A 13,204-nucleotide genomic window follows, 5' to 3' on the forward strand; every position below is an offset into this window, starting at 1 on the left:
CCACAAAGAAATAATACCTTGAATAAACATATTTTGAATGAAAGAGCAAATATGTGATTCCAAAATATTCAAGCATCCTTGAAATTTTTAAGGATGAAAGTCATCCGCGAGCCTGCAGCTTTCATAAAGTTCAGTGAAAACAAAACATATTGAGAAGACCGGTTTTGACCCCACCAAGGTTTGTTATGCAGTGGATTTATAAATTATTTACCAATTAAAACAATTATGTAAACCCAATTTAAGTAATTTAAAAAGTCACTAAATCTATCAAGCAAGTAATAAATAGATAACATATCGATCTAGCAACATAGTGGAAAAACGTTGGAGAATGTCTTCGAAGAAGAAGAGAAACTTATAATCTAAAACAAAACTTTTGTAACCTAGATTTTACAATGTTAGTAGATGAACTCGAACTCATTGTTGTGACCCACAACAGTTTCAGAATTTCCAAACTACTTGTAAATGGACCACCTCACAAACAAACTGTCTGTGCTAATGACCAGAAACGTCTTATCGACTACTCCAAGGTACCGACTTGAAGGTTCAATGACGTAATGAATTTCACTGGACTGTGGTTTCAATCTCTTGATCAAAATGCACTTTTTTAGCTACTTCAATATTCTTTGATCTTGTGGGTTCCAGTTAATTCAACTGGTAAAATCTTTGATAGTTAAATAAGAGATCTGGGGTTCAATCTCCCTGCTTATACCAAAAACTGATTGGTGTCTTGGTCTGATAACAAAGAGTTATCATCAGAAGCGGACGCTATAGGTTGAAACTTTCTCTCAAAAAAAAAAAAAAAAAAAATTCTTTGATCTTGAACAAATGAACAACTTTTACAGATACTATTTCAAGTACATTCTCAATGGATATTGTCAATCTAAAAGCTCACACATTTTCTTATTTCTTAATTTGTAAGTACAAGAGAAATGCATACTACCAAAAACAAAGTACGATTTAGAGGGCTTGAGACATCTAGGCACTCATGTTGTCTACCAGATCATGTTACTGGATCTCAATAAGGTTGAGGCCAAAAACTATGGTTAAATTTACGTAGATTGTTTGCCTCCTTATTATAGTCTAAATTTTTGGAAAATGTTCAAATTAAATTTTAAAAATCTAAAAGAGTTGAGATTGTCAAGTCATTTAAAATTTTAAATCATGTAACTGTCAATATACTACTAAATCCAAAAAGCAAAATCTTAACCATGAAATAAGTGAAACAGAGAAGATTTAAAATGAAGAAAATCTTGTTATTAGGTCCTCACTTAATCGGATCTTAAAGACATGCAACCTCTCCCTCTCCCCTCTATCCTTGTTTTGAGAAAGAAAGAGAGATTTGGATCATGTAAATGAACCTTTTAGGAATTCATGCGCATTTTTAAGGATTCTTCAAGAGGATATTTGCCTTTTGGGTATAGATTGCTAGGTGAACACATTGTATTATCTTACAATTTTACTACCTATTACACAAAACATCCACTTTTTGCAGGGTTAGAGAGGTATAATGGTTGGCAATCTTACCCCTAATTTATTGAAAAGGCTGATTTTTAGACTTATACCCACAGTTTGTCGTTTATTTTTTATGAAAGACACTTGTCATTGCATCAAAGCTAAACCTTTTTGTAATTACACTGCCTAAACCTTATTTTTTAGTGCATTTCAGATCAGCCTACCAGATCCAAAATAATATTATTATCCACATCACCATAGGGTCAGTAAATAATCCAAAGTAGGATTATTTTATTTTTGTTTTTCGCAAAGATCTTTATGACTAGTTAGCAATCAACGACAACAATTATGGTACAAGTTTATTTTTTACAAACAATTATAGTACACAAGACAATTGAAGTTCTACACAAATGAAGACTCAAGAAATCAGGAAAAGATAAGTGCAAAAAAAGACTCACTTATCTCGACTGATCGAGATTCGTGCAAATCTAAAATCTCACTTTCTTTCTCAGCCATTGGATCTAGGGTTTTGATGGAACTTAAGGATATTTAAATAAAAACCCTAGAGCACGTTTTTACACATTTTAAGAGGGAAATGTTTTGTACACAAATCTAGAGATTTTCCAAACCCTTTTGGAGCTATAGTTGGAGACCTAGTGAAAACAATAGATCCAGTTATAGAGTAAAGTTGCTACATCAAATCAATCACAGTTGATGATCTAAACCTTTAAGTGGAGATCTCAAAGTCACAAACTGGAGAGTTTGTGTGCAACAGTTTCACAGTAGAAGAGTCCGTGGAATCGAAACTATGTGAGTAAGTACTATATGAGGTAGTAGTAGATTTAGGGTTAAGTCTATTGTACAAACTTCCATTCTATTAGTGAAATGTTGCCTTGAGGAGGTTAAATCCTCCCTAGATTTTTTACTTTGAAACCACAGTTTCAAAAGTTTTCTTGGGTCATCATTCTTGATGTTCATGTGATTTGTAAATGTTTGATGTTTGTTTAAATCGTATCTATTGCATAATTAATCTAAATAATTATTTGGCTAAGATTTGATAAAATCTTATTCAATTGGAGTCCAAAACCTTAACAAAGTCAATTTATTTATATATTTAATATTGTCAATAAAATTTAGAAATAAAAAATAAATAAGAAAAAGAATAATTGTATGACTAATGACATGGTAAATGAGGTGGTGCAACATGAGCATAGCAATAATAAATACTATGTTTCAGTTTTTAGATATATATATAGATTTGTTTGTATTTTGAATTTCCGGACATAAATTATTGTACTTGACTTTGGACCCAATCGTAAGCCTCTTTTGGAAACAAGAAGATAAAGAGGAGATACTTTGGATAAGATTACGGATTGCCTTAGATCAAACTTCAAAGGATCTAATTTTGCTTTTATTGATAAGATAGCTGAAGGAAACACAAAATCTAACTCTGATGAGAAGCCATTTCCATGGCACAATGTTTTCGTACAATACATCATTCAAGACTAGCTAACTTGAGCACAGGGATATTTTGTACATAGGAACTCAAGGAATAATCATACTGACGTTGAATCCTAATAGCAAGAACATAAACAGTAAAATCCAAAACGTCAATCGTTATGTCCTCGAAGATGGTACGTTAGAGAGCAATATTGAGGGATATTGATGAATCCATAGAGTTCTTTTTTCTCAAAAAAGCTTTTGGTAGAAAGGAATTAAACACCAACATGAGTTCTTCTACATTCATTCACTTGTTGAGTATCTAGTAGTCCAGTACTTCTCAATTTCCTCGGCTGTTCTTCCTGGGATCCTCCCAGCTATTAGAGCCCACCTAATCAAAGTTACAGAAATTCGACTGAGAAAAGCTTTTTGTGCCTTCACAATTTTTTTAAACTTTTTTTTTTAATTTTTTTATTTTAATCATGTAATGCCACTGAATTACAAGACTGGTAGTTGCCTTTACAGGGCTTTGAATAAAAGCACGAGAAAAATTAGAATTTTAGAACAAACCCACCTCTCTCCTACAAGATTGAACATCCTTATGATAAGTGTCTCCTCATCTTCAGAGAATTCGAGCTTGGTCGCTTCACTTGTTTCCTCTGAAATAACAATCCAATATTAGTAAGGAGAGCTAAATTTACTTCTAAGGACTTAATATCAAGTTAGTAGAATTCCGAACCAAAGACAGTAAATATTTGAGCACAAAAAAATACATGTATGTGAACAAAACGATATGGACCCAAAATATATATGTAGGACCCGGGAAGCCAAAAAACTATCTTAGAAATCAAGCAAGGAAGATGTGAAAATGACTGTCTTTGAACAGGATTATAAGCTAATAAATGCACTTGTGCAAGAAAAAAGAGGATATGAAAATTTATGTCAAAAAGGATACCTTGAGTGTCTGTAAAAGTTTCATTGGAAGAAGAGTGTTCGGAGTCGGCCATTAGGAACAAGCTTCTGTGAAAAGAGTAAAGAGCCAATGTAGAATTGTGTTTATAGCATTGGAGGCGCTTAAGTAGTAGATATTAATAGTAGGGAGTGCACGTATTTGATAAGCATGTTTGAGAATAAGAATGGACGTTGACATAAGGTATGAATGGTAGTTGAATAATGGGAGCTATCAAGTCTCAAAACAATTTTGATAGGTAGTTGAATTGCTCGGATGGGAGGGAGTTTTTACATTGGTGTGTGTGTGGTGTCACTTTGTATAATTGTTCTGCATTTTGTGACATTCACAGTGACGTACAAATTTTGAAATCCATATTTCACTTGGAAGCATAGGCGGAGCTAGGGGGTGCCAAGAGAGGCCATGGCCCTCCTAGCTTTTGAAAATTTCCATTAATCTTCTTTTACATTTGGCAAAAAATCTAAAAAGTACACAAAAATATATTCACTAGCCCTCTCAAGAAATTTTTCTGGCTCTGCCACTGTTGGAAGCACATAAAATATTTGTTTCTTTACCTAATCCATGAGTTCCACATGAAACTTAGATTACATGTTCTTTAATATTGTGTTTAACAATTTTGATGCATAGTAATGGAAAACAGACTGCATTACAGCCAGTTCAGCCTACCAGAAATTTTGCATCAAAATATCTAGCCGTAAAAATATGCCCTTTTTGGAGTTCCCGCCCACATACCATGCATCTCTCTTGAACAAAGCATACACTATTGCAAGCCCCTAAACCATAAACATTAAAATGATATTGTTTTGATTCTCCACACACACACACAAAAAGAAGAAGAAGAAGAAGAAGAAGAAGATGATGATATTGTGAAATTGGAGCTCTCTGCATAGTTTGGATGGAAATTAATGTTTGCAGAAACATCAAATATTTTGCCATAGGCCTTATATTTTTTCAATAGTGTGATTTTGAGCAATTTCTAGGCACTTGAAAGCTATTCACATAGTCTTACATAAACATAACTGTCAGTCACGTTAAAAACAGGTGGTTCCTCTTAGGACCTTGGCTGGATGTATTTGGAACCAGCTAGGAACAGAACAAAAGCTAATAAAAACATGAAGTTTTTACATTCTTGAAAATGTTAATGTGGCTGGTGGTATTTCTCAATCCACAAACCTTGAAGGGTCCCAACAATATCTTGATTGTCTGGCAGAATGACTTTACCCATAAATCAGTACTGGAGGGTGAATCACTGCAGAATATTTGGCCTCTGAATTATACCATTTGATTGAAGAGAAAAAGGGCCCAAGTCCCTTTCTATCAAAGGAAAGTTAATAGCACTAAGGTAACCCCACTTAAAGCCTTCTTCTTTGTTTTGTTTGGATTAGTGAAAAGTATGGACTTGATGGCCAAATTTCGGGTTCATTTGTCTGTTGAGTACACTTTTATCGATATCTTAAATCTAATAATGTGCTTGTGCATTACCCTAAAGCAGCAAAGGGATGAGAAGAGTTGACCTGGTATTATGGTAGTAACTAGGAGCATAATTGGCAAGACAATTCTAAAAGTAGGTGTGGAAGATAGAACTTGTGATAAGTACCTAGCAATTACAAGAAAATCTAAGACCACAATTTTTTTTAACCACAACCACAATTGTGATGTGGCAGATTGTGAGTAAGAGAGAAAAAATTGTGGGTTTATGTGAAAGTAATAAACAATCACTCATAGTTGGCCACATTAGAATTGTGGCCAAAAAAGTTATAGTCCTACAACCACTTAGCAATTATGTACTGGATGTCTAAAAACTTTAGAAAATTAGCTAATCTTGAGTGCTATGCAGGATGAGGATCCATTTTTAGTCTTTGGGTAGAAGATTATCTAAAGGAACTTTTAATTTGTAATAATCTATTATATTTTTCTTTGCAAGGTTTGAATGAAGGATTTATTCATTTCCTCGCCACCTCACCCTCATACCATATTATATTCAAAGCAGTTGAAACTGCAAAACATTCTTCTTACAAATAGAGCACTGTTTACGAGTTTCCTAAGTACAAGTATATACATATTTTATCAATGTAGGTTGTATAACCGTTGTGAAACATCATTTTATTGCATTATGCTAATAGATTACGTAGTAGGAGTTAGCATAATGAATCTGTAGAAAACACAGAGTAAAAGAAGGGTACATTTTTTTCAAATCTTAATTGAAAATCATTGCCATGAGCATTGGGGCTTTTGAAATTTTCTCCTCTGCTATACATATCAAATGCTTTCGATGCACAAGGAGTCAATTTTTGCGACCGAAAGCAATCCATGGACGTGACATCCTTGAACAAGCTAGGGGTCGTACTGTACGATTACTAGTTTGTTAGGTTCTTAGTTTTCTTAATGTACACAAAGTTTTCCTTGCGTACCAAATAATGTTCTTTGGATAACAATTAACAATGAGGTCATTGCAATGGGATATAATACTCACACATAGACAAAGATAGTATTTTATTAATGCTTGAGAATATTAGTTTGACAGAAATTGAAAATACATTATAGACACTATACTCGATTCTTAGAGCCATATAAATTGTATGATCTCTTACATGAAACAGCAGTTGCAAACATATAAGTATATCTGCTACTGCTGAGAGTGCTGCTTAAAAACCATGAATCTTGACATGTTCCTTCTTCGCAATGCCAGCCTATTGGCCAAACCCCAATGTCGATGGTTTAGAATTCAGAAATCAATAGAGAGCAACAAATTGAAACATTAAGAAGTTACCTGAACTAGAAAGGTAGAAACATTCTTTCGTTGATCACCTTGAAGTTGAATGACCTGTGCACATCAAGAATTTTATTCAATTTGAACACTCACTATCAGTGAGAAAGCCAGGAGTCTATTATAGTAGTACATAATGTAATATAAGCACCTGGCCCAGCTCTGGATCCTGGACAACAGTACCGTTGCAGCAAAATTCTTTCTTAAGGTCCTTGAGTATTTTACTATAGCTGAATTCCTTCTTCAAGCCCTGGACAGTGGTCAAGCGTTTCCTACCATTACGCTGCTGTATACGCACATGAACGTACCCCTTTGCCCCGGCAGAGTCCTTATCATTAGCCTCTGCAAATGGATCTGCCCACCAAATCACACAGGATGCACACAAAAGCAAACAACAAAAGTCAGCATGTGCTGTTCCCATTGTCAACTAATTACTTAAATTATGGCATATCTTCTGCAACAAGTGCTTACACCCTGGATATATTATATTCCAATCCAGGTTACAAAGTAATCCGGTTTTAAGATCATTATTATTTTTGGAATTTCTGTTTTTCGAAACCTTGACTACCTTGTCGAGGATCAATAGGTAACCCCAAAATTTTGAGACTAAAGGCTTGGTGGTTGTTATTTTTCAAAACACAGCACTTAACAGGAAACAACATAGAGAAGAAAACTTATGCAGGACACAGGTGCATTTATGAACACAACTTAATAGAGGATCGAAAAAACATACCGAAGGCACTAGGTATTTGGATGTCGAGTTCAGACATGAAACTTGGTATAGGAGATTGAAGAGATCCAACACAAGTTCTTTCTCCCCTTCTAAACACAGATGCTCACAGCTGAATCCAAGTTAAAAGTCCCATCAGTCCCAAAACACTAACATGGTTTGTAACACAAGTTTTGAAATTAACACCATATCTTAAGGGAGATTGAAGGGGAGCAAAAAGAGTTGGACTACATTTACTATTTTCTTTTGTTCTTTTTACCTCCATTTCTATTCAATCTTAAAGTAATTTACCCCTTTAAATTTTAAATGGTAACTTTGAAAGCTTATGACTTTTTTCATTCAAGTAAATCATATCAAGACACTAACTTCTACTTTGCCCTATATTCTCTCAAATGCTCCCATCAACTTTAGTGAAAGGGAAGAAAAGGACAAATCCCCCCCACCCAATCACACAAAAAAAAAGGGATCATTATGCTGTTCTGCCTTCGACTAGTTTTAATCATTAACCAACAACCACTCTTTGAATAATAATCTTCACATCTCCAACCACAGATTTGTACTTCTTGTTTTGCTCTTAAATACTGTTATTGCCAATTCTTCGTAAAAATCCTAAATCTGATCAGAGTATTTTAGTTTTTTTTTTTGGTGGCAAGGATAGTCAGTGTGCATCACTTTATCACAATATAATGGATGCTAAAGAAATATCTTTAAAAAATAAAAGACAGATCACACAATATAATGTTCTCAAATTCAAAATTGTAAGACCTAGAAACAATTTAAAATAGCCAAAGCAGAAGAGTTCAAGGGAAATTCTGGATGGAAACATTGAACACAAGAAGATAAGAAGGCTTGTCCATGGAAGTGATAAAATGCCAATGGCACTAACTAGTGTAATAATCCTTGAATATAATTCACTCTTCATGCTCCCATGAATTTTTCTTTTTCAATTATTTGTTTTAATGAGTAAGTTTGACTTCAAGAGGAGGTGGAGAAAGAGATTCAGTTATTCAAACTAGAAACCTATGCTTCATGCATGGCCAATTATGATGCTCTTAAACTAAACAAGTAATGGCAGAAAATAAATTTCTAGCTTATGTGAATATAGTATATATTGAGTATATCTTCAATTCAAATTGACAACATGAATTTCCATAGAAACCAAGTGCAGCTGCATTTCTCAAATTTACAAAACGATTTATTTATATGACACAGGCAGTAGGCATGTGTCCAGGGAAGGTATACACAGATATTGAATTGTCCATATAACATAGTTATCATTTCAGTAACAAAACAACAATCTAATTTTACATGTTTTTTCCCCCAATTACACTGTATGACTAATGAGATCCAAATATTATTAGACAAAAAAGGGTGCCTAAATTTTCCAGTGGGTCTACTCACATGCATGCACCTGACAAGGTTTCTATCTCAAGTGTGCAGAAAGTTCCTTCCCACTACCAAATGAATTATGTTAGTCAGGATTACTTTTGCTTTGTTCTTAAGACACAGTAAGATTGGAACTTAAGGCAGCCACCCCATTATGATTGTGCTTTATTAGGTCAAGATATCAATGGATTTATTTTTTATTTTTTTATTTTTGTAGATCAGACCAGATTTGATCTCAAGTCTCTTGAGTTGTATTTAATACTCCACTAAATGATGATTACTCGTCATTTTCAACAATATAAGGTCAACTGGTTCACAAATAACACTCAACCACCTTGGATTTGTGTGTGGGTGTTAGTGAATTGATAACAAAGGTGTTTTTCTTTTTTCTTTTAATTTCAAACTATTTGCATTTCGGCTATAATTATCTATTTAAGAGCATTCACATTAGCTCTTTTATAAAGGTGTAAAATACACATTTTAACCACTTTTACACATTTTAAACCAAAAAACACTCCACATCAGTCCGTTTAAAAATGTGTAAAGTCTTCTAAATTTTTCAACGAGCTACAGTACCCGTGTAAATTTACACGGGCACTGTAGCATGTGTATTTAATTTTTTAATAGTTTTTTCTCTCTCTTGTCTCTGCTCTCCCTCTCACTCTCTCTCAAGCGCATAGCATAGCTCTCTCTTTCTCTCATCTCATCAATTTTTCTTCCTCTAGCTTCCACCGATCGCCATCGCCGCCAATGAGAATGAGGTCGAGCAAGCCAAGTCGCCGGACGACTCCGTCGCCTACAACATGAACGGAGTTCTCTGACAAGTCTATCGCCTAGAATCTTGTGGGTTTTGATCCATTTTTGGTTGAGCTTGAGGCCGGCGGCCGTCGCGAGGAGGTGGCGGTGCTGCAAGGCATCGATCTTGCTTAGGTTGGAGGCCTCGATCTCGCTCCAATCTATTGGTTGCTGGGTTTTTTTTTTTTTTTTTTTTGGTTGATTGTGGGTGTGGGTCGGTGGGTTTTGATCTTGATCGGCTTGGCTTTTCTGGTTCATTGGTGGGTTTTGATGATCTTGCCGTCGATTGTGTGGGTGATGATTTGGCTTGACTGGGTTTCGGGTTGGGTGGGTGATTAATGGGTTTGGGATTGAGTGGGTTTTCCTTGATGATGGTGGTGATGGTGGCTAGGTGGTGATGATGGTGGCTGGGTGTGGAGTGATCGTTGGTAGTGACGAACTATGGGTTTATGAGAGAAAGGGGCAGCGAGAGAGGGAATAATAAAAAAATTGTAAAAGAATGAATATTTTATTGAATAAATGTGTAGAATAGATAAACTGATGTAAGTGTTTTGTAAAAATGGGTGTGTAAAATAGAAAAAGTAGGTTTTTCCGTTTAAAATAGACGAGAATTTTGCATCCACTAATGTGGATGCTCTAATATTCCTTAACGTATGTCCTTAGGTTAAGTCTATAATTATAATAGTACAGACAATCACCACAAATGACAATCATCAGTAGTTTGGGGGAATCAAACCCAAAAAGTTTGGTCACATGGGATTCTACAACTTGTGTTTTAAACAATAAGCATTCATAAAATCAAAAGAAAAGTATCGCTAATCAATTCACTCTTCTTTAAAAAAAAAAAAAAAAAAATCCGTAGTACACTTGCTCACAATTACAAAAGTCCCTATCTCAAATTTTTTTTTTTTTTTTTTTTTTTTGCTAATATTAAGACACAGTAAGATTGAAACCTATGGCTGCCACTATATTATGATTGCTCTTTCCTAGGTTAAGATATCAATGAATTTCTTTTATATGTAGACCAAATTCGATCTCAAATCTCTTAAGTTGTATTTAATACTCCATTAAAGGATGATTACTTATCATTTTTACAAAAATATAAAGTCAATTGGTATAGAAATAACACTCAACCACCTTGGATTTGTGTGTATGAGTCAATGAATTGATAACAAAGGTGTTTTACTTTTTTCTTTTCCTTTCAAACTATTTGCATTTCGGCTATAATTATCTATTTAATATTCCTTAACGTATGTCCTTAGGTTAAGCCTATAATTATAATAGTACAGCCAATCACCACAAATGACAATCATTAGTAGTTTGGGGGAATCAAACCCAAAAAGTTTGGTCACATGGGATTCTATGACCTGTGTTTTAAACAAGAAGCATTCATAAAATCATGAAAAGCATCGCTAATCAATTCACTCTTCTGAAGAAAAAAAAAAACCTTAGTACTTGCTCACAATTACAAAAGTCCCTATCTCAAAAGATTTTTTATGCTAATATTAAGACACGGTAAAATTGAAACCTCAATGGATTTTTTTTTTATTTTTTTTTATTTTTATTTTTTTTATGTAGACCAAATTCGATTTCAAATCTCTTAAGTTGTATTTAATACTCCATTAAATGATGATTACTTATCTTTTTTACAAAAATATAAAGTCAATTGGGATAGAAATAACACTCAACCACCTTGGATTTATGTGTATGAGTCAATGAATTGATAACAAAGGTGTTTTACTTTTTTCTTTTCCTTTCAAACTATTTGCATTTCGGCTATAATTATCTATTTAATATTCCTTAACATATGTCCTTAGGTTAAGCCTATAATTATAATAGATACAGACAATCACCACAAATGACAAGCATCTGTAGTTTGGGGGAATCAAACCCAAAAAGTTTGGTCACATGGGATTCTATGACCTGTTTATTAAACAAAAAGCATTCATAAAATCACAAAAAAACATTACTAATGAACTCACTCTTCTGTAAAAAAAAGAATCCTTAGTACTTGCTCAACAATAACAAAAGTCCCTATCTCAAAAGATTTAATTTTGGCTAATATTAAGACACAGTAAGATTGAAACCTATGGTACCACCGCACTCCCTTGATGCGATGGTCACTTCACAAGTATAAGTGCTTGTGGAATGTGGGGGACAAGGGCTAGGGTTCAAGTCTCTAGGAGAGAGTTTCACACACATATACACTTAGATTAGGCTAGAGTGGAATTCTATCTTGTATAAAAAAAAATAATAATAAAAAATAAATAAAAAAAGAAAAGAAAAAAAGATTGAAACCTATGGTGGCCACCATATTATGATTGCTCTTTACTAGGTCAAGATATCAATGAATTTCTTTTTTAAGTAGGTTAGATTAGATCTCAAATCGCTTAAGTTGTATTTAATACTCCATTAAATGATGATTAAATATCTTTAATATATATATATATATATTTTTTTATATATATATAAAAAGTCAATTGGTATAGAAATAACACTCAACCACCTTGGATTTGTGTGTATGTGTCAATGAATTGATAAAAAAGGTTTTTTTTTTTTTTTTTTCGGTCTTTTAAACAATATACATTACGGCTATAATTAACTATTTAATATTCCTTAGCATATATCTTTAGGTTAACCCTAGACAATCATCGCATATGACAAGCATTTGCAATTTGGGGGAATCAAACCAAAAACCTATTGACTTTATCATATTATACAAGAAGCATTCATAAAATCACAAAAAGCATTGCTCAACAATTACGAAATTCCCTATCTCAAAAGTCTTGTAGCTTAATAGTATTGTCTAGTTCTTATTATGTGAAGAATCTGTGTTCGAATTCCCTCTCCCACTTTTTGATAGGAAAAAAGTATTTAATACAAACATGAGATGACAATGACGATGGCCAGATCATGTAACATAATTCTAATGAAACAATAATTGAAATTAACAACAAACAACAGTCCAAAAAAGAGAGAAAAGTACCTGATTCTAAATGAAGCTGTGAGAGAGAGAGAGAGAGAGAGGAAAGAGAAAGAGATAGCTGAGAAAATTGGCTAAGTTAAGGAAGGTGGTGGTGTGAGTTGGATCCTTATATAAAATAAACAATAAAATGACAACATAGTTTTGGCCACGTCTTTGCTTTGATGTGGACAAGCATTCTTGACCATTAAGTTTCAAATTCCAGCCTAACCAAACATTTAATTTCTTCTTCGAAATACATTTCCCATTAAACGTATGGATTAAAACTGTTGGTATTCTTTGACTGTTTCGGTGGACGGTATTCATAGTTTGCCAAAAAAACTTGAAGAAATGAGATAAAAAAGGGCATTCATGTTTTTCTGTTTCTCTCTCTATTTTTCTGTTGAAACTCTCTCAAAATAAATGTTTTTCTGTTTCTTTTTTCCCCTAGTAAAATGGGTTAATTATAGATTAAAACTCCTTTAAATTTTGAACACTCTTGGATTTCTTGAATACTCTGGATCGATTTGGCAATAGGCTGTCAACGAAGTTAGAAAATTTGATATCACACCCAACTTTTTACCCAGTCAACCAGCCAACCAATAACCCTAGCTAGCCCCCTTAGGAAGAAAATACGTGCATGCCACGTAAGCTTTGTTCAACATTTTAAATGCATAGGCGAATGCATGGCTCTTCTTTTTT

At 33.8% G+C, this 13,204-nt stretch overlaps 2 protein-coding genes across 2 annotated transcripts; both read right to left on the reverse strand.

Annotated features, from left to right (window-relative positions):
* Positions 1-2,825: 2,825 nt before the first annotated feature.
* On the reverse strand, positions 2,826-4,089 carry LOC126727182 (MYB-like transcription factor ETC1). Its single transcript, XM_050432728.1, has 3 exons — positions 3,848-4,089; positions 3,467-3,551; positions 2,826-3,283 (listed from the first exon to the last, which is right to left on the reverse strand). The coding sequence occupies exons 1-3, from the start codon at positions 3,897-3,899 to the stop codon at positions 3,196-3,198; spliced, it is 225 nt and encodes a 74-aa protein (XP_050288685.1). The 5' UTR covers positions 3,900-4,089; the 3' UTR covers positions 2,826-3,195.
* Positions 4,090-6,338: 2,249 nt separating this feature from the next.
* Positions 6,339-7,746, reverse strand: LOC126727181 (protein translation factor SUI1 homolog). The gene is made up of 4 exons (XM_050432727.1): positions 7,363-7,746; positions 6,781-6,983; positions 6,633-6,686; positions 6,339-6,552 (listed from the first exon to the last, which is right to left on the reverse strand). Exons 1-4 carry the CDS (start codon positions 7,397-7,399, stop codon positions 6,508-6,510), a joined length of 339 nt encoding a protein of 112 aa, XP_050288684.1. The 5' UTR covers positions 7,400-7,746; the 3' UTR covers positions 6,339-6,507.
* Between the last annotated feature and the right edge of the window lie 5,458 nt (positions 7,747-13,204).

The sequence above is a fragment of the Quercus robur genome, chromosome 5, assembly GCF_932294415.1.
Source record: "Quercus robur chromosome 5, dhQueRobu3.1, whole genome shotgun sequence".
Lineage (NCBI taxonomy): Eukaryota > Viridiplantae > Streptophyta > Magnoliopsida > Fagales > Fagaceae > Quercus > Quercus robur.